We start from the raw sequence: 21580 nt of genomic DNA, 5'->3' as shown, positions 1-21580 counted from the left end.
ACCAATAATTAGTAGAATTGTTAAAAAGAACTCAAACCAGTTAATAAATGACAATGCATTGTGCAAGATCTAGAAGAACCTGTAAAAACATTGGTTCAGGGCAATTTTTTGCCAATAGTTCAGTTCTGAAAAAGGGAGTGGTTACCACTTCATTTATTTTTAAGAACAGTGTCACAGTGGAATCTACGAAAGTCATTTAGCTATAATCATGCAAAAAGACCAATAAAGAGACCTTTGCATACACCCAACCACAAAGCAGAACTTGTGGTGTATGAAGCTCACTATCATTGGGATCTGGCCTCTTGGAGGGTAGATCATTGGTAATCAGATGATAGTCACATTTTGCTATATATGACAGATGGACAAATGCTTGTCTGGCAGCAGCCTAATCTGCAGATTCTAAATAAATGGTTGAAATGGTTCTATTTTGTGGTGAATCATTTAAAATGTAAGGTTGTGGTTACTGGATCTTACCACAGTTAGGGGCAACCTTAATGCTCACAGTTACAACAATTATCCTTTTAGAAGTGTAATGTTCATGGATGACAATGCCAATCAATTAACTCTATAATAGCCTGCTGGAAGTTTGCATTTAAATCCTATTGAGCACATTTAGGACATTATCAGTTGCAGAGTTTGTCAAATGACACCAACAATCAAACATTTGGTGAACTGAGCCAAGCAATTCATCAGGAGTTGCAAGCTTTAATACAGCATCAAATTCACAGTTTGATGATAAAAGGCTAAAACAGATGAAACAGATGCTTTAAAGTCCATTATTTGTGTGAATGGAAGTCACAATACGATAATGAACAAAAATGTATTGTGTCAATTAAGATTACATGAAACTTGAAACAGTAGATAGAGAATAGTTAATCATATGGCATATTTTCCTCAAAAATATAATATCTTTCTATTTTTGAAATAGAATGACAATATACCTGTAAATTTACTGGTGATGTTCTTACATTTTTAGAGATCAAATGATGCTATCAAAAAGTAAAGTGAAGCATGAAAATTTTTGTATGTCCTATAGTGTGACATTATTGATCATTCTTTGGCTAAGAGAAGTAAATGGTAGTATGATACTTTTGTCCATGTGTATATTTGGCGAAATATAACACTAGTTATCACCATACATGAATCATGTCTATCTGGCAATCCATTGTCTTAATTTCATGTTGGAAAAACATTGAAACCTCATTCTTTACTTAAAGATTTTTCATGACTTGGAGATGTGTCATGACCTTGACCCAAAATCGTTTATACTTGTTCTAGGTGAAGAGTAGAAAAATGTAAAATTCCTGTCCTACCAGATAAAGATTGCTTACATACCATATAACTGGTATTTTCTGTGATTGTCCAATTTTTGTGGATAGGACAAATCTGCAAAAATTACAATTGCAAAATATTTCTTCAATATTAAGATATTTTATTCATGCAAGTCTTATAAGTGGTGTGTACGTCAGCCTGGTTTAATGTTACTAGTATATCGGAACTTTTTATTTAAAAAAAAAAAAGGGATAATGCTTACCGATGATTGGTATAAAAAAGATTTGAAAATAATTTACAAAGACTAACTACAAGATAGAGCTTAGTATCAGTTTTCATGCATCTTTGATCAATATGTTTTTAAATGAATTTATACAATGTAAATATGGCAGTGTTCTGCCAAATCTTCAAAATTTGATGAGCATATCCCATAAATAAATTTTTGCAGTACATGTATAATGCAACAGCAGAAATTGAAAACGCAGAAACTAATTTGCTACCTTTCAAGGGTCAATTTACAAAAATTTCCAACTGCAGAAAATACCTGTTGTGCTGTATATAAACTCCAAATTTAAAGGAAAAACTTAAACTTTAATCCACTATAATTCAATCAATGCATGCAGACTCATCAGTAGAACTGAAATTATAAACAAGTTACATCATGTCATCATTCTCTTGACATTATGTAGGCAACGTTAAACTTAACATGATTGTGACGTTATATTTCACAATTTTATAAGGTGCTGAAACTGTAGTTGAATACATTTACCTGATAAGATTTTAGCACCTATTATTTATGTACAGCATACATGTTACTCTACTGTGATGAAAAAGGGGGAGATTCAGATCTCAAAAGAGGTAGCATTGCATGCGTTGTTTTACGCATCGATTTAAGAAGACATATATGAAGATATTGTCCAAAATGATCACTACATGTACAATAATTAAAATATCAACTGCAATGAAGAAGAAAAAAATACATTTGACATAAATTATACAAATATTTTTCATGCTCATATCACTTTGGTTTTGATTGGCTGCTTAATTTAACCTTTTGAAGAGTGATCTTTGTTGTGTGGCCATATGATGTGAGAAGTTTTCATCCAGGTCTAGAATACTATGTACCTTTATTGTGTCGCCTGCAGAGCGGCACTGAGGGATCACTTTATCCGGCGTCTGTCTGTCCGTCTGTCACACATACATCTCAAGAACTGTAAGAGATATGGACTTGATATTTTGCTCATATATTGCTTAATTGGCACTATGACTTTTGTGCATGTCCATGGTTACCATCCTCGCGACCCTTGACCTTTGACATACTTTACAAAAAAGTGGATAGTGCCAATATACATCATATTTTTGACATTTAAGAGGTATTAAGCCTATGCTGTTTAGCATATGCACTGATTGTCATAAAACATGAAAAATACCAGCATTACAATTCACTTGACCTTGACCTTTGACCTACTTTGCAAAAAATACCATGGACAGTTTAATTTAACTAATGTCTTTTGCATTTTGAGAGGTGGGGTGTTGATAATTAGCATTTATATATGTTTATGAGCTCATGATACTGTACTTTGAAATTGTATGTTATTCAGTTACCACACAAACTGATATTTAAGTACTATGAAAATGCATTGGGATCGGTATACCTTTTTACAAGATTAATTAAAAATACATGTAAGGGGGGGATGAAATGTGACATTTTTCTAAAAATCTGTGGATGAAATATTTGGAAAAACTTCAAAGTATAGAATAAACATTGATGATATAAATCAAGATATTGAATTGAAACAAAGGATCACCTTTTTTAAAATGGATCATAGACTTAGAGGGCTGGGATTGGTTTTAGTCTTTACATAAATCTCATTGATTTCCATTCTGGTCAATGAATTTTAGGGTATATATAAATACACATGTAGTAATTTGCTTCTCATAGTTAGATCACTTTATTTCTAGTCAATGCATGTAGTATGAGGAGATAAGAGAAACCTTTTCATTGACTTGAACTATGTAGCTTTATATTGTTAACAGATTTTAAATTTGTTATCTCAACAAGCTTTTTTGATATTTTTTTCACTTTTCATTGTAATAGTAATGTTCATTGTAATGTCTAGTAATAGTAATAATTCTCTTCTTGATGCACCTGTATATTGCACTACATCACTTTTCTGCAGGAATAATAAAAACATGTCATTGATGTTTACAAATTACTGTAAATGTATTACATTTGGCTGAGTATTCAGTTTAGCACCTTTGGCAGAACACGGTTAAATCTAGTACATTGCTAAATGCCATCTGTAAATCTAGTTATTATATAATCTGTTTTTATAGTCCTTATTTAATCTATACAAAAACAAATGGTTCACAACACTAAATATTCACTAGATTTGAGGCTGTATTCACTGGAGGGTCAGTGCGTGTGTGACAAACAACATGCGTCATCTCAAACCACATTGTAAACAGTGGTTGCAAGTGCCAGAGCCAGCTATGTATCTGAACAGGGAAAATGTTTGGCAAGCCTATTGGCAAATTATTTTCCAAACATTTCAATGTCTTGCACACAATGAAAGGAAAGCAGGGAAGTTAGGCCAAAGTTTTTATTTTTTTTGGTTTACGATTTTCTGTCTCAAAAAAATGCATTGGGTGGTCGAAAAATAAAAATAAAAATAATTTAGGATTCAACAGTTTCATTTTAAAATACCAGCAATGTTTATTTTAATAAAAATAATACACGTCAATAGTACTTTTAAGTTTTATTGTCTAGATCACAAAACTCTTTTTATTTAATTTTGATTCATTTCTAACTTTAGACTGAATGTCATTTTCATTTACATATAATTCTGATTTTTGTTTGTCAATCAGTGCTTGGTTCATGATGTTCAACTTCTTTTTGTGCTTATCAGTGATATGTGATGTGTTATAAACCTCGGTATCCTGCACAGTAGGCAATGCTCATTATTTACTTAGTAATTCAAAGGGCTTTGATCTCAATTGAGTATGAAATTTGCAAAGATTTGTATATTGAATTTACTTCTATAAATCAACAAATGTTTTATACACATTTGAATTTATCTGGTGAAATACCGGTCAGCGTTACTTCAACTAAGATGTATCTCTCAACACTAAATTGGCCTAACTATTATCCATGGATTTATCAGCCTATTTTGGGAAACACCATTTTTGGGGAATTGGGAATAAATTATCGGCTATTTGATGAAATTGGAAAAAATTTAAATCCTGTATTCAGGGGTAATTCATTTAACATTTCAGCATGAACTCTAATTTGGGCAACCAAATGACAATTAAATATGATCCATCTTCATCATACAAGATCAATTATGAATAAAAGACTAATAAGAGTAAATTGGACTTCAATGAATGTAAAGCATTTAAACAACTTAGGGTAGTACATGTGCATATGAGATTTCAGTTTAGGTCATATAGTATCTGTTTCTGGAGATTATAAACCTCCTGCAAAAAATTATACTAAGTACACATTTTCTAAAAGTCCTCTTTTAATATGTATTAATGCATTGAAAATATGTTTTTCTACCTGAAATAATGCCTACAGTCCTTACCATTCACTCGCAGATCAATTGAGTAGGTGGAAATAACTTAATAAATCTATATAATTACACAATATCATCTTTTTTAGAAAAACGGAGGAAATTTGGATTAAAAGTTGGCGATGTTTTTACAGTGTTTTTAAACATGTGTTATGACTGTAGCTTTGCTAAATGAGTTAAATAGATGAAAATTACAGACAGTCTGATAATTTTACTTTGTGTTTTTTCACAGGAGTTCGCAATTTTATCAATAAAGTCAACAAAAATCACTCGATTGACCAAGCCATGAGCTATGCGTGTGCTAACGCATAGCTCATGGCTTGGTCAATCGAGTGATTTTTATTGACTTTATTGATAAAATTGTGAACTCCTGTGGTTTTTTCAAGATAATTAAAAATAAAAGCATTGTTCACCAATTGGCAAAAAATGCTGCCAAATTGGGAAAAACTTTACTCATTTTCAATTGGAAATGGGGCTGCCCTGATAAGGCACTGATAAATCCTTGTTATCTATAGGTGTAACCGTGTCTGCTAGGTCGATCAGGGTTGGGCATAAACTCTCCAATATTACGGTATGAATTTAGCCAATTGAGTCATTGCAATTGGAGAAAGGGATCATGCATCCAATATTTTATTCACTTTTTCATGCAGAAAAAGTTCTTTAAGTGTGTGTCATTGCTTTCAGTGAGGAATTACCTTGTTACATGACAGAACTGCCATTTTTGGTTAGGGTCGGCGGAATCGTAAACCAAAAGAAAAAACACTTTGGCCTTATTACTTGTAATTTGGACATTTTTAGCTCACCTCAATGAAGTTCGGGGGAGCTTATATAATACCCTCAGCATATTCATTTTCAAATTGTTTTAGAGGCAAATACATATATTTGGACACTGTGAAGCTTCAGATCACCAAACCTTGTCAGTTGATGCATCTTAAGGCTTTGGAGTATATCAACAAAAAAAAGTCACAGTGACTTACTTTTGAAGTTTTATGGCTACTTGTATACGGTACAAGTGGAATTTTTAGCAAGACGCAAATTTAGCAATTTATTCAAAAAAATTGGTATATATTTTTAATGAGAAATAATTTTAGCGATTTTATAATGTCAAGAAAGATATCTATAACAATCAATGTGGAATAAATTGTTAGCGTTGTTCAATTTTAGTGATTTCAAAGCCCTCACTAATAATGCCAAAATTGGATCCTTGCTAAAAATTCTGCTTAAACAGTATTTAAATATTTCAGATACTAATTAGCTTAGAATCATCAGACTTTGTCAGTTGATGCATCTTGGTTCTTCAGAGTGTTCAATTAAAATGTAGATCATGGTGATCTACTTTTGGAATTTCATGATCATGGGTATATCTAAATATTTCAAATAATTAGAGGCTTAGAATCATCAAACTGTCAGTTGATGCACCTTTGTTTCATGGAGTATGTTGCCCAAAAAAGAAGGTCACAGTGACCCTATTTTGGAATTTCACAGCTATATCTAAATATTTTGGATAATAAGAGGTTTAGCATCATCAAACTTAGTCAGTTGATGCAACTTAGGTCCATTCTTTTGAAATTCCATATATATCCTTTATTGACATTTTTTCCCCTCAAAATTCTTAGTATCAATTTTTAGCTCACCTGAGCCTTCCAAGTGAGCTTTACTGATCGAAATTTGTCCGTTGTCTGTCGTTGGCGTTGTTGTTGTCATAAACATTTCACATTTTCATCTTCTTCTTCAGAACTACTGGGCCAATTTCAATCAAACTTGGCACAAAGTATCCTTGGATGAAGGGGATTCACATTTGTTCAAATGAAGGACCATGCCCTCCTCCAAGGGGAGATAATTACAAAATAGCAAAAAATTAATGGCATTATTGAAAAATCTTCTTCTCAAGAACCAGTGGGCCAGGAAAGATGAAACTTGTGGAAACTTCCTCAGGTTGTGTAGATTCAAGTTTAGTCAAATCATGACCCCCAGGGGTAGGGTGGGGCCACAATGGGTGATCAAAGTTTTACATAGGAATATATAGGAAAAATCTTCTTCTCAAGAACAGCAAAGCTATGATTGGTCTTATTTATATGGAAGCAACCTCAGGTGCTGTAGATTCAAGTTTGTTCAAATCATGACCCCCCAGGGGTAGGGTGGGGCCACAATGGACGATCAAAGTTTTACATAGGTGCATATAGGAAAAATCTTCTTCTCAAGAACAGCAAAGCAATGATGGGTAATATTTATGTGGAAGCATCTTCAGGTGGTGTAGATTCAAATTTGTTCAAATCATGACCCCCAGGGGTAGGGTGGGGCCACAATGGAGGTTTAAAGTTTAACATAGGAGTATATTGGAAAAAATCTTCAAAAATCTTCTCCTCAAGAACAGCAAAGCCATGATTGGTCAAATTTATTTGGAAGCATCTGCAGGTGGTGTAGATTCAAATTTGTTCAAATCATGACCCCCAGGGGTAGGGTAGGGCCACAATGGACGATCAAAGTTTTACATAGGAATATATAGGAAAAATCTTTAAAAATTTTCTCAAGAACAGCAAAGCCACAGTTTATCATATTTATATGGAAGCATCCTCAGATAGTGTAGATTAAGGTTTGTTCAAATCATGACCTCCAGGGGTAAGGTGGGGCTACAATGAATGTTCAAACTTGTAGAGAAAAAAGTCACAGTCAAAAAATTATGTAAGCATCCTTAGTTAGTGTAGATTTAATTTTGTTCAAATCATCAACAAGTATTCATTGCTTAAAATTTTAGCACACTCTTTGTCTTGGCATGCCATATGGTGGGATTCATTTTTGTACAAATCCAATATTGTTGACTCGGTGTAAAACAACAATAATCAATCAATCATCAACATCCTGTTTATCCGTGGGTCTGTCCTTACCAAATTTTTGTCGCAGTTTTCTAAGCAACTATTCATTGCAGGTGTTTGAAATTTTTGCACACTCTGTTTAGGCCTGCCATATGGTGGAATTCATTTTTAGCTCACCTGAGCCAAAGGCTCAAGTGAGCTTTTCTGATCAAAATTTGTCCGTTGTCTGTCGTCGTCGGTGTCGTCGTCGGCGTCGTTGTTGTCGTAAACTTTTCACATTTTCATCTTCTTCTCAAGAACCACTGGGCCAATTTCAACCAAACTTGCCACAAAGTATCCTTGGGTGAAGGGGATTCAGGTTTGTTCAAATGAAGGGCCATGCCCTCTTTCAAGGGGAGATAATAAAGAATTAGTGAAAAATTAATAGCATCTTTTAAAAATCTTCTTGTCAAGAACCACAAAGCCAGGGAAGATGAAACTCATGTGGAAGCATCCTCAGGTAGTGTAGATTCAAGTTTGTTCAAATCATGACCCCCGGGGGTAGGGTGGGGCCACAATGGAGGATCAAAGTTTTACATAGAAATATATAGGAAAAACCTTTAAAAATCTTCTTCTCAAAAACAACAAAGCCATGATGAATCATATTTATATGGAAGCATGCTCAGGTAGTGTAGATTCAAGTTTGTTCAAATCATGACCCCTGAGGGTAGGGCGGGGCCACAATGGAGGATCAAAGTTTTACATAGAAATATATAGGAAAAATCTTGATAAAAAAAAAATCTTCTTCTCAAGAACAGCAAAGCCCTGATTGGTAATATTTATATGGAAGCATCCTCAGGTAGTAAAAATTCAAATTTGTTCAAATCATGACCCCTGGGGGTAGGGCGGGGCCACAATTGAGGATCAAAGTTTTACATAAAAATATATAGGAAAAATTTTTAAAATCTTCTTCTCAGGAACAGCAAAGCCCTGATTGTTCATATTTATGTGGAAGTATCCTCAGGTAGTATTAATTCAAGATTGTTCAAATCATGACCCCCTGGGGTAGGGTGGGGCCACAATGGAGGATCAAAGTCTTAAATAGAAATATATATAGGAAAATATCTTTCTGATGAAGAACTGCAAAGCCATGATTAGTCATTTGATATGGAAGCATCCTCAGGTAGTGTAGATTCAAGTTTGTTAAAATGATGACCCCCAGGGATAGGGATGGGCCACAATGGGGTGTTGAAAATTTTACATAGGAACAAATAGGAAAATATCCTCTTCTCAAGAACTGCAAAGCCATGATTAGTCATTTTGATATGGAAGCATCCTCAGGTAGTGTAGATTCAAGTTTGTTAAAATGATGACCCCCGGGGATAGGGATGGGCCACATTAGGGTGTCGAAAATTTTACATAGGAACAAATAGGAAAATATCCTCTTCTCAAGAACTGAAAATCATGATTAGTCATTTTGATATGGAAGCATCCTCAGATAGTGTAAATCAAATTCGTTCAAATGATGACCCCGGGGGTAGGGTGGGGCCCAATCGGGGATCGAAAGTTTTACATAAGAACATGCAGAAAAAATATTTCTTCTCAAGAACAGAAAAGCTATGTTTAGTCAAATTGATATGGAAGCATCCTCAGGTAGTGTAAATTCAAGTTTGTTCAAATATTGACCTCTGGGATAGGGAGGAGCCACAATGGGGGATCAAATTTTTACAAAGGATTATATGGGGAAATTTTTTCAAAATTTACTCAAGTACAACAAAGCCATTTGTTATATTGACATGAAAGCATCATCAGCCCCCCCCCCCCCCCCCCCCCCCCCCCCCCCCGGTAACCTTTTCAATACTGAACTGATTTGTGGTTTTGCCTAGCCAATGTGCTCAGGTGGGCAATGTGGCCCATGGGCCTCTTGTTATGAATCTGATGTCAACTTCCTGTTTATCCATACATCTGTCCATACTGAATTTCTGTTACAGTTTTCTCAGCAACCACTCAAGGCAGATATTTGAAATTTTAGCACACTCTCTGTTTAGGCATGCCATATGGTGGGATTCATGAAAGCGTATATTCACATCATAGCAGGGGTATTACTAGTGAGCTTTGGTTCACAGACTTCTTGTAATTTTTTTTTTTTTTTTTTGGTCACACTGTTTAGGATAGGGTGACTTTCTTAGTTTACTGCATAATTTTCCATTGACAAGCTGTCACCTCTACAGTGTTTGCAAGACTGTATAGAGAACCCAGTAGAGGTCACATGCAAAATTTTAGTGCACAAACTATACAAAACTGGAAGTAAATGTATTTTTTTTCTCAAAATAATGTCACAAGTCACAGGTTATATATGATCATTAAGGGAGGAACTGTGGAAGTTCTTGCTTCACACAAAGATAACTTATGGCCTGGAGGTGTGTCTTAACCCTGATCCAAGGTAATTTATTTAAGTTTAAGGTCATTGCAGTAAAATATACAATTCTTGGCTATATCTTGTAAAGGAGATGTGTTTGAAGCTCATACTGCTCATACTTGACCATGTTGACACAATAAGTACTTATGACATGAGGATGTGTCATGAACTTGACCCAAAGTCACTTGGACATGTTCAAGATCAATGAAAAAAGTTTAATTATTATGTCTGGTGTATAACTCAGTAGAAGAGAAGCATTGCAATAATTATACCCCCCACAAACGAAGTTTAGGGGGGGGGGGGTATATTGGAATCAGCTTGTCCGTCTGTCTGTAGACGAGATTTTGTCCGGACCATTTCTTGGAAACTTTTGCAAGGATTTGTCTGAAAATTTGTACACTTATTCTTTGCCATATGAAGGTGTGCACCTGGTATTTTCATCATGATTGGATAATTTTTTTTTGCAGTTTACAGGTGTTTTTTTCATTTTTATTATGTGGTTTTGTCCGGATCTGTTCCCAGAGACTATTGCATAGATTTGTATGAAAATTTATACACTTATTATTTACCATATGAAGATGTGCACCAGGTATTTTCAACATTATTTGATAATTTTTCTGCATTTTACAGGTTTTTTTTTTTTCATTTTTATTGACTTGGTTATTTCAGGTTCATGTCTAAGGTTTGAGACATAGAATCTACAACATCTGTACAAAAATGTGAACTACATCTTACAACTCTCATTAGAACTAAAAAAAAAAATCACAAAGTATTAAAAACAGTTTTTACATTACACAGCAGATAGTGTAATTTTGTCCCTTGGGAGTAATGAGTGGACATGCATCCAGTTAAAGATTAATTAATGAGTTCAGTGTGGGAAGCTGTTAGGGCATCTCTGATCAAGCAGGTCTTATCTATATCTCCTGGGAATTGGGCAGAAAGAAATAAAGATCTCTGTTGTCTAAGTCTCTTAATTGTAATTTATGTCTGTCAAAATACATAGTTACTGGAACCAGCCTTTTATTTTTAAAATGAGTTTGATATAAAGGTATTAGATCAATTTGATTTTGTATAATTAATTTTGATATTTTTTTTCAACAATCAATTTGCAGAGTGTCATGTCTCACAAAGATGACAGATAGTTGCAAACTATTTTTTCAATGTAATAAAAAAAACACTGTAATTACTAGTACAGTGGCTTCCATTTTATCAGATAGCGGTTTAACGAATATTTCGGCTATTTCAATATAATATCAGAGCACAAAACCATTTCTTATATATTTATTAATAATTTCACCTGATATTCTGATGAGAAAATACTGGAATTTCGTTTTATCCGATACAAAAATTTGGACTATCATAGTGTTTTTGATAATCAGCACCTTGTTCACACCTCCAACTTCGTATGTGAAGCCTTTGTTTACACAGTTTGACACCAATTACCTTGACTGGCTTGAGTACGACATGCACACAGGCACCTTACCTGTGTCAACAGTGGGCATAGTAAATAGATATGTTTTGATTACAGTTGTGGTGATCAGCTTGGGTTCAATAATGCACTTATTAATTATGACAATTATTTGCAATTTTTTCGGCGTGAAATTTTAATTATTGAACTGATTAGCTTGTGTATGACAATTTGCTTGAATAATGAAATAAACCTATTCAATCGTTTAACTTGGTCAATTGGCTTAATATTTATTCACTTTTCAGTCCAAAATTTATGGTGAAAATCACAAATGGCTCGTTCTATAAAAATACGTCTCAAAATTCATACCATCTTTCTCCACATGGCTCTCAAAATCTCTCTTCAGCATACAAGAACGAGACTGGTAAACTCACACACAGTATAAAATACGTAACCGTATTAAAGAAACAAATAAAAACGAAACAATTACATATATTTAATATTTTTGTTTATTTTTAATTTACAATCTATCCAGGGAAAAATAGTTTACAGTTATTAGTCAAGCATTTAGTCTACTTCCGTTTCCAAAATGGCGACCGTCGAAGAAGGAATGAAACATGTGCTGAAGAAAGATGGCAATAACTATCAAAGAATATATTCTATACGTCAATTTATTTGAAAAAAAATTTCATATTAAATTCATAAGTAAGTGAAATAAATTATTTTTAGTAAAGTCATTAAGTAAACATGTCAAAAGAAAACGAAAGTGCAAGCTTTAAATTTGCTAGCTACGATGTATTATCAATACATGTAGCTCTATACATCTATCTTTTGACTCGGTATGAAGCAATCGGCTATTCTAATTTTCGGCTATTCGGATAAAACTAGGCTGACAACTTGACTATTCGATAAAACGGGAACCACTGTATTGATGTTTTATTAGGCTGCACCTTAGTTTCATTCATTAAAAAAAAATATAATGAGCAATTAAATTTTCACTCTAAATGTTTAAGCAAATTGTGAACACCTCTCACATCTAGAAAACATTAGTGATTTGGTACCTTCTCTGAAAAACCCAGCGGGGGGTATTTGTCCCTTTTGGACAGTTCTAGTTTTTCTTGGAAAAAATGCAGTTTGGGGATATTATTTTGTGAGCTTTCTCACAGCATCTTCATTTGGTCCACACGGATGGAGTCCCTGGTCTATCAGTATCCTACATTCATATACCCAATCAGTTTGCATCACCTTAACTGTCAGTGTTGGTGCACTCGGTGAACCATAATAAATTTCTGATATGATGATCATTTTGTAAAAATACTATACAATCCTTTTTATGGACATACAGTTAAACTTCGGTATCTCGAACACTGATATCTCGAATACCATGGATATGTCAAACTGATCTGTAAGTCCCAAACACTTATTCTTTATGTATCTTACCCTTGATATCTCGAATCCTGGAATATCTCACAGTTCTTTTCCGGTCCCTTCAAGTTCGAGATAACGAGGATTGACTGTACTTTGGTTATTGTATAGTTTTCTGGTTACAGTTTATTAATAATGAGTGTTTCAAAATGTAAACTATTTTAAAAACTTGTCTTCAAAGCTAAACAATATCTGGTGGGATTTAGATGTAAAGGTCAATAGAGCTTAACCCAAAATCTTTTGTGAAGTATTCTAAAAAGAACAAGGAGCATCATGAACTACTTTTAGACAACTCAAGTTGTAAGTTCAAGTAAGCTTTTTTGATCACCCATTGTCCGCCATCCGTTCTTCCCTCTGTCAGTCTGTAGAATTTACATATTTTCAATCTTTCAAGCATTAGTTGGCAAATTTCACAATTGGTACATAGTATCCACTAGTAAAGAGAATTCTAAATTGTTAAAATGAAGGCCATGCTGCTGGTGGCAAATATATGCTGTAATACATGTAGTTGCAGGTGAGCCATGTGGTCTTATTCCTATTGTTTTTGGTTTTTCCCTTGTGTTCTCTAATATGATAGGTATTTTGAAGACCCTTGAGCTTTTTTTTTATTTGAACATTGACATACTTGTATCAGGGTTCTCCATGGGCCGTTTAACGAGGCGGTCCTGCCACAGTTAAAAAATCAGCGCCATACTTCCACCACAGTTAAAATATTAGCGCCACAGTAAGATCGTCGTCATCAGTAAGATCAATATATAAATTTATAAACCAAATGAACCTCCAAAATATGTACTGTTTTTCAGTTTCTAATGCTAAACCGTTAATTTACTCCAATGAGGGCCATTGTTTGGGTTGCACAAGCAATTATCTTCTAGACCTCATTGGAAACTTGAATGAAAAGGGACAAGCCATTTTTCCACACATTTCACGTTAATTGCAAATGAAATTTTTAATATTAATTAATTCATGTTTTAATAGTTCTACAGATAACCATGTCTGCGTGTCAAACATCGCATGTATATCGTAATATATGTATTTTTGCAATGTTGAAAAAATAACGATAGATCCACCAAAATATTTTTTTTATGACTCTAAACTGCTGAAGTATTTTTTAGCTCTTCTGAGCCAAAGGCTCCAAGAGCTAATGCTATGGCCATTTGTGCGGTGTGCGTAAACTTTTTTAGAATATGGGCCATAACTCAAGAACCCCTTGGCCAATTATTGTCAAATTTGTCACAGGGTATCCTTGGCCCAAGGGCTCCCTTTTATACTAAAACTGGGGTTGTGACCCTTTAACAAGGGGAGATAATTAGGAAAATAGAAACCAAAGTACTGGTTGCTAAAAATCTTCTTCTCAAGAACCACTGGGCAGATTATCACCAAACTTACACAAAAGGATGAGGATATGTTGTAGATTAAAATTTGCACGGGGATTTACCCTGGGGCAAAGGGCCTGGTCTCAAGGTCACTTCAAAGTTGACCAAAAATTACATTTTATTAAAATGTTGATATTTTGCTTAGTATAAGGACTAGGATCATCAAATCTTGTCAGTTGGTGCATCTAAGGACCTCATATCATGTTGACTCAAAAGTAGGTCACGGTGACCTACTTTTCAAATTTTGCGGCCATTCTTTTTCATAATGATTTAGAGGCATCTTTTGAACAATTTAAGGCCTATGATCATCAAACTTTGTCAGTTGATGCATCTTGGGTCGTCAAAGTACGTCACTTAAAAAGTAGGTCACTTTGACCTACTTTTTGAATTTTATGGCTAATCTTTTTTAAAAATTAAGGTCATTAATTCGAATACGGGGAGGCTTAGAATCATTAAATCTTGTAAGATGATGCCTCTTGGGGCCATAAAACATATTTATTAAAAAGTAGGTCACAGTGACCTACTTTTTGAACTTTGCAGGCATTCGATTTCAAAGCGTTTTAGAGGCATAATTTGGACATTTTAAGTCCTATGATCATAAAACTTTGTAAGTTGATGCATCTTGGGTCCTCAAAAAAGGTCAACTGAAAAGTAGGTCACCGTGACCTACTTTTCAATTTATATGACTATAATTAAATATTTCAGGTACTAATTGGCTTAGAATCATCAAACTTTGTCAGTTGATGCATCTTGGGTCTTCGGAGTAGGTCGACTAAAAAGTAGGTCACAGTGACCTACTTTTGAAAATTTATGGCGTTAATTAAATATTTCGGGTACTAATTGGCTTAGAATCATCAAACTTTGTCAGTTGATGCATCTTGGGTCTTCAGAGTAGATCGACTAAAAAGTAGGTCACCGTGACCTACTTTTGAAAATTTATGGCTTTAATTAAATATTTCGGGTACTAATTGGCTTAGAATCATCAAACTTTGTCAGTTGATGCTTCATGGGTCTTCGGAGTAGGTCGACTAAAAAGTAGGTCACTGTGACCTACTTTCTGAAAATTTATGGCTTTAATAAAATATTTCGGGTACTAATTGGCTTAGAATCATAAAACTTTGTCAGTTTATGCGTCATGGGTCCTCGGAGTACAACAACTGAAAAGTAGGTCACTTTGACCTACTTTTGAAAATTTATGGCTTTAATCAAATATTTCGGGTACTAATTGGCTTAGAATCATTAAACTTTGTCAGTTGATGCGTCTTGGGTCCTCGGAGTACAACAACTGAAAAGTAGGTCACGGTGACCTACTTTTGAAATTTTATGGCTGTATTTAATATTTTGGGTACTTATTGGCTAGAATCATCAAACTTTGTCAGTCGATGTATCTTTGGTCCTTGGAGTACAGCAACTGAAAAGTAGGTCACTTTGACCTACTTATAAAATTTTATGATTATAATTTTAAAAAATATTTTAGGTATTAATTGGCTTAGAATCATCAAACTTAGTTGATGGGTCCTCAGAGAATGACAAGTGATAAGTAGGTCACCATGACCAACTCTCAGGTACTAATTGGCTTAGAATCATCTTGGGTTCTCAGAGTGTGAATTGGAATTTCAAGGGTTTATGTAAATATACTGGATACTTCGAGGCTTCAAATAGAAGTGATAGGTTGTACAGTTTATCAGAAGAGTGATTCAAGGCCCATGGGCCTCTTGTTTTCAAAAATTTTAAGATATTTCAGTCTTCAGACCGAGAATTGCAAATTTATATAGATGTTAGCGTGATTGTGTGACTTACCAGAATTTCCTCCGTCCTCTAATGAAAACTATATAATTTACCTTTTGTAAATTTTTTTAGAGAGGGTTTAATGCTTTCAGCTTGTTGTTACTGGTACTTTTATTGTCAGGTTTATAAGGTAATATTTGTTTATTTATAAGTACCTGTGTGTTTGGGAGGGGGGGGGGTCTTTTTTACAGTATGCATATCCTTTATTTTTGTTTTTACACTATGTTTAATCGATATCGTTCAATTACATTTATTATTAATTTTAATAATAATAATAATGCCAAATAATATCATTTGTATATTAAACTATTGATTCATTGGGGTTGTGTGTTTTTCAATCTATTTTGTGGTTCATTCGCGAATTCGGTCGCGAAATGAACGCAAATATTAGCACTTTGCGTAAGTCTTGCACCACAGTTAACTTTGAAATGATGGAGAACCCTGCTTGTATAATATCACTAACTTTAAACTTCAAATCTAAAGATGCTGTGAAAAAACCATGGATGTAATGCACAATAACCAGGAGGCTTTGTTGACGATTTTGGAAGTACTACTATATGACCCTCTCAACAACTGGACAATTTCCCCTCAGAAGGCAGCTGCCCTCCAGAGTCGCAGGGACAGATTGGACACTGAGACATCAGAACTGAATGCCACCAAAGGCAGTTTGATGGATATTGATGTGGTCAATGCAAGTGTGCAGCAAGGTTGGTTCATTTTCAGTATGTTTGTAAGCTCTACTGGTCAGAAACCAGAAGAACTTATGCGATAGTAAAGTGTCTTTCATTCGTCCGTCTGTAAACAATTTTTCAAAATGCTACTCCTCCTACAGTTTTTGTCTGATTTCAATATAATGTGGCACACAAATAGACAACACAAAGGTACATAATTCTATGTATCGGTTATTGATTTCGATGAAGGGTGTTTCCATGGCTACTAAAAATAGAAATTTATGTGAAATTCTTTCAAAACACTACTGCTACTACATTTTGGTTTGATTTCAGTATAACTTAGCACACAAGTAGGCTAGACTACATTAAGATACGTAATTCTAAATATTGGATTTTGATTTCAATGAACGGTGTTGCCATGATTATTAAAAATAGAAATTTCTGTAAAATTCTTTAAAAGGCTACTCCTCCTACAGTTTAATCTGATTGCTATAAATCTTGCCACAAAAAGAGCCTAAACCATGGATCATTATTCTATTTATTTCTGTTTCATAGTTTCAAGAGTCCAAATGCTACTTTCTCTTCCTTTGTTATAAGAACAAACCAGTAGAGCTACAGTTTCATCAGAGACCTATGGTTTTAATGTATGAATTAGGTAGATAAATATCTGTTAAATTTTCTAAAATTTGGGGTTGCAAATTTTTTTTTTTCTTGTTTGCGTTCTGATTTGCATTTGACTGTAATGTGTGCAAAGTTAACTTTTTTAAAATTATAAATTTACTAGAGAAATATTTTTAGGCTGCTTACTTGGAGTATAACTCCTTCAAACAAAGATTGATTTACTGACAATGGATAACAAACATCATGTGCCTACCTTCAATATTTCCTTGGACAATGTTTAGCAAAAATTGGATGAAAAGATGATGAATTAAATGACATTATGTCATCCAAAATTACAGAAAAAATAATGCTAGTGTTACGATCACTTTTAAAAGAAACCGATATATTAACATCTTACAAATTAGGCAATGCTGTGATTAAATTAAGAGTAGTGCCCCTTTTCAGTGAAGTAATCAGAAAGCAATGACAAGTTGCACAGATGAGGAAACCCTTTAGTATTGTACCAGTAATTGATTTCAGTTAGTTTGTTAACTGTTAATGGTCCTCAACAAAACAAACCATGTTGTTATTTTCACACTTGGACTTTCACAAATTGAAAACTTATGTAATAGGGACATTTGTGTCACCCTGACTCATCTGGTTTTTCTCAGAGTTGGTTTAAATTTATATATTATTAGCTCAACTGAGCCAAAGCCTCGGGTAAGCTTTTCTGATTGAAATTTGTCCGTTGTCTGTCATCGGTGGCAGCAGCATTGTTGTCATTGTTGTAAACTTTTCACATTTTCATCTTCTTCTCCAGAACCACTAGGCTTATTTCAACCACATATGGCACAGAGTATCCTTGGGTAAAGGAGATTCAATTTTGTTGAAATGAAGGGCCACACCCTCTTCCAAGTGGAGATAATTAAGAAATAGTGAAATTTTAAAAATCTTCCTCTCAAGAACCACTGAACCAGAAAAGTTAAAACTGATGTGAAAGATTTCTGGGGTAGTGAAGTTTCAAGTTTGTTGAAATCATGACCCCAGGGGTAGGGTGGGGCCACTGTGGACAATCAAAGTTTTACATAGGAAAAATCTTTAAAATTCTTCTTTTCAAGAACAGCAAAATCATGATTAGTCATATTTATATGAAAGCTTCCTCAGGTAGTGTAGATTCAAGTTTGTCCAATTCATGACCCCTTGGGTAGGGTGGGGCTTCTATGGGCTATCATATCAGAAGTTTACATAGGAAAACATAGGAAAAATCTTTAAAGTACTTCTTCTCAAAAATAGCAAAGTTATGATTAGTCACATTTATATTGAAGCATCCTCAGATAGTATAGATTTGTTCAAATTATGACCCCCATGGGTGGGGTTGGGGCCACAAGTGGCAATCACTGTGTTAATTACATAGGAAAAATCTTCTCCAGAACAGCAAAGCCATTATTGGTCATATTTATATGGAAGCATCCAGCTAGTCTAGAATCAAGTTTGCTCAAATCATGACACCCATGGGTAGGGTGGGGCTACAATGGGTGTTCAAAGTTTACATATTAACATATTGGGGGAAAAAATTGCTGATGAAGAGCAAAAAGAGCAATAGTTAATCAGGTGAGCATTGTGACCCATGGGCCTCTTGTTGGAAGTTGAGCTAATGGAATTTACAGATTGATCAGTAAAAATGTAAACAATACAGTAACTGATGCTTTATTGGAGAACATTTTTTTCCATTTGCAGATTCCCAAGAGAGTGTGAATAAGCTTGCAGAGCGAATGTTACTGCACCTTCAACAGAAGCTACAGGGATATGAGGAAGGAGTTCAGTTTAGTGTAGCAGGACAAGTAAACAACCTTATCCAGGAGGCTAGAGATCCCAAGAATCTCTGTAGACTGTTTCCAGGCTGGCAGCCATACATATGACTTTATACAAGAAAATATTAGAATATTTCTTTCTTAGAAATGTACATGTTCTACCCATAGAATAACTAGGCTGCCATCTATTCATGAAAGACTTTCAGTACCAGTACTACCATACACTTAAAGACAGCAATGATGTTTTGTTTAAATCCTAATACTTATAGAATGTACATGTGCATATACATTGAAATATTAAAGTGATATTTTTTCTCAAGTTTTTATTACATGTATTAAAATTTTATGAAATGGAAAACTTCAGTTCTCAAAGGTAGGTTTTGTTGTCACCCGCTTTCACTATCCATCTGTCTGTATTTCTGTCTGTCCGTAACACTTTCGTTTTTACACAATATCTTGAGAAGCCTTTGAGCTTTTGCAGTGAAAATTTATACAACTCCCTATGGCCTAAGGAATACCCCTATTTATTTTGAGGTCAAAAGGTCAACATCGTAAATTTATACATTCTGTGTGTGTAAAACTTTCATTTCCAGGCTATATCTCAAGAAGCTTTTGAGTTTTTACAATGAAATTTTATACCATAACTCCCTATGGCCCTGCCCGCCCTTTTTAAAGTACTCCCCTTCGACACCCCCCCTCCGCGCCCTCGTAGATCCGCGCATGCTCTTCTTTTTTCCTTAAGGGGGGGACACAGATTCTCCGAATAAGCTTGTTTTTAATACTTTATTTATTATACTGGGTTGTCATTAAAAAAACAATAATTGGCAAATATGCTTTATATTATTACAATGTCTATTTATGGGTACAACAAAATATGGAGTAGATCTACTGGTTTTGAGGAGTTCGGTATATCAGAGTTTTACTGTATACATAAACTAGAATATAATACACAACGCCACATCTTGGTCCTGCTTTTCTTCAGAATCCCCATGATGCGTTGATTGAAGTTAAATTGTATCATGACCACTTGTGGCAACAATATGCGATCAATTTTTTTTTTTATATGAATAATGAGTTGGAAAAATCTTTCAAAATATTCAGAAGAATATCATGTCCCCTTCAACCGTCATTGAACAAACATGAATCTGAACTATTTAAAGATGCTTGCAATTTTTAATCACCACTCAAGTGATTTATTGCTGTCTTTGTTTATTATCATCTGTGGTTGTAAACATTTTCAGCTTCTACTCTGGAACAGTTTAATGAAAAAGGTGAAGATAACAAACAGTGATTGATCTATAAAAAAAATCTATAAACAATGCAATTCTGTGAACAGGGCGTAAAACGGGGCTCTTGGAAAAGATCAGGTGCATTTAAGCATCTGTTGACCGGTCATACACACCAAGAGACTTATATATTCCGTTGTCAACTTCAGCATAACCAAAAGTCTCTGATGAGACTGTGGCTCTACTGGTTTGTAAGTAAAAAAGGAAAAGTACATGTAGCACTTGGATTTGAAACTTTGCAACATGCAGCAATAAATAGGATTATGTATACAAAGCTGTAGGAGGAGTAGCATTTTGAAAGTATTTCACAGAAATTTCTATTTTAAGTAACCATGGCAACACCATTCACTGAAATCAAAAACCGATATACACTATTATGTATCGTAGTGTAGTCTAATTTTATGCCAAATTAGATTGAAATCCGACCAAAACTGTAGCAGGATTCATCAAATTATATATCTTGGTATAGTCTACTTGTGTGCTAAGTTATATTAAAGTCAGACTAGAACTGTAGGAGGAGTAGCGTTTTAAAGGAATTTCATAGATATTTCTATTTTTAGTAACAATGGCAACACCGTTTTTCGAAATCAAAAACCGATGCACTAAGTTACGCATCTTAGTGTAGTCTACTTGTGTGTCAAATATTAAAATCAAGACCAAAACTGTATGAGGAATAGTGTTTTAAAGGAATTTCACAGAAAAATCCAACACCACTATATAACGACTATTGAAATAATATACACTTTTGAAATAAATATAAGGATTTATTGTTATTATGTTTATCAACTTAACAAATGCAGGTCCGTAGGAAGCAATTTCGGGTTTTTTTTTTTGGGGGGGGGGGGGGGGCACAGGCATACGTTTTCAGTTGAGGAGGCACTACCAAAAATATCCTGACAAGCAAAAAAAAAGGTCCATCAGACGTTTCCATTGAGGGAGCACAACAAGCATATACATGTAGTATCTATTTAGTATCTAATTTACTGTAGTATTGTATATATCGGCAAAATCATTGGGAGCACGGCCCCCGTGCCCCCCCCCCCCCCCCCCCCCCGGTTCCTACGGCCATGAAATGAATGTATTGATCTTAATATATGATCTGTAAACGTATGTTTTCCCGTCGTTTGTAGAAATCTTATTAATATGCTGATATCTTTGAT

At 34.4% G+C, this 21580-nt stretch overlaps 1 protein-coding gene across 1 annotated transcript in view; it reads left to right on the top strand.

Annotated features, from left to right (window-relative positions):
• The window catches only part of LOC133205686 (serine-protein kinase ATM-like), a 244053-nt gene extending 224600 nt beyond the window's left edge, over nucleotides 1-19453 (top strand). Inside the window, exons 56-57 of the mRNA XM_061341539.1 lie at nucleotides 16536-16759; nucleotides 19061-19453. Coding sequence (XP_061197523.1) covers nucleotides 16536-16759; nucleotides 19061-19242 — 406 coding nt within the window. The 3' untranslated portion in view covers nucleotides 19243-19453. The remainder of the gene's footprint in view (nucleotides 1-16535; nucleotides 16760-19060) is intronic.
• Nucleotides 19454-21580: the final 2127 nt, after the last annotated feature.

Source organism: Saccostrea echinata, unplaced genomic scaffold, assembly GCF_033153115.1.
Source record: "Saccostrea echinata isolate AGI-Se365-2 ecotype Australia unplaced genomic scaffold, CSIRO_AGI_Sech_v1 ptg000054l, whole genome shotgun sequence".
Classification (NCBI taxonomy): Eukaryota; Metazoa; Mollusca; class Bivalvia; order Ostreida; family Ostreidae; genus Saccostrea; species Saccostrea echinata.
The sequence above is the reverse complement of the archived record's forward strand: the minus strand, read 5'-3'. Positions and strand labels throughout refer to the sequence as shown.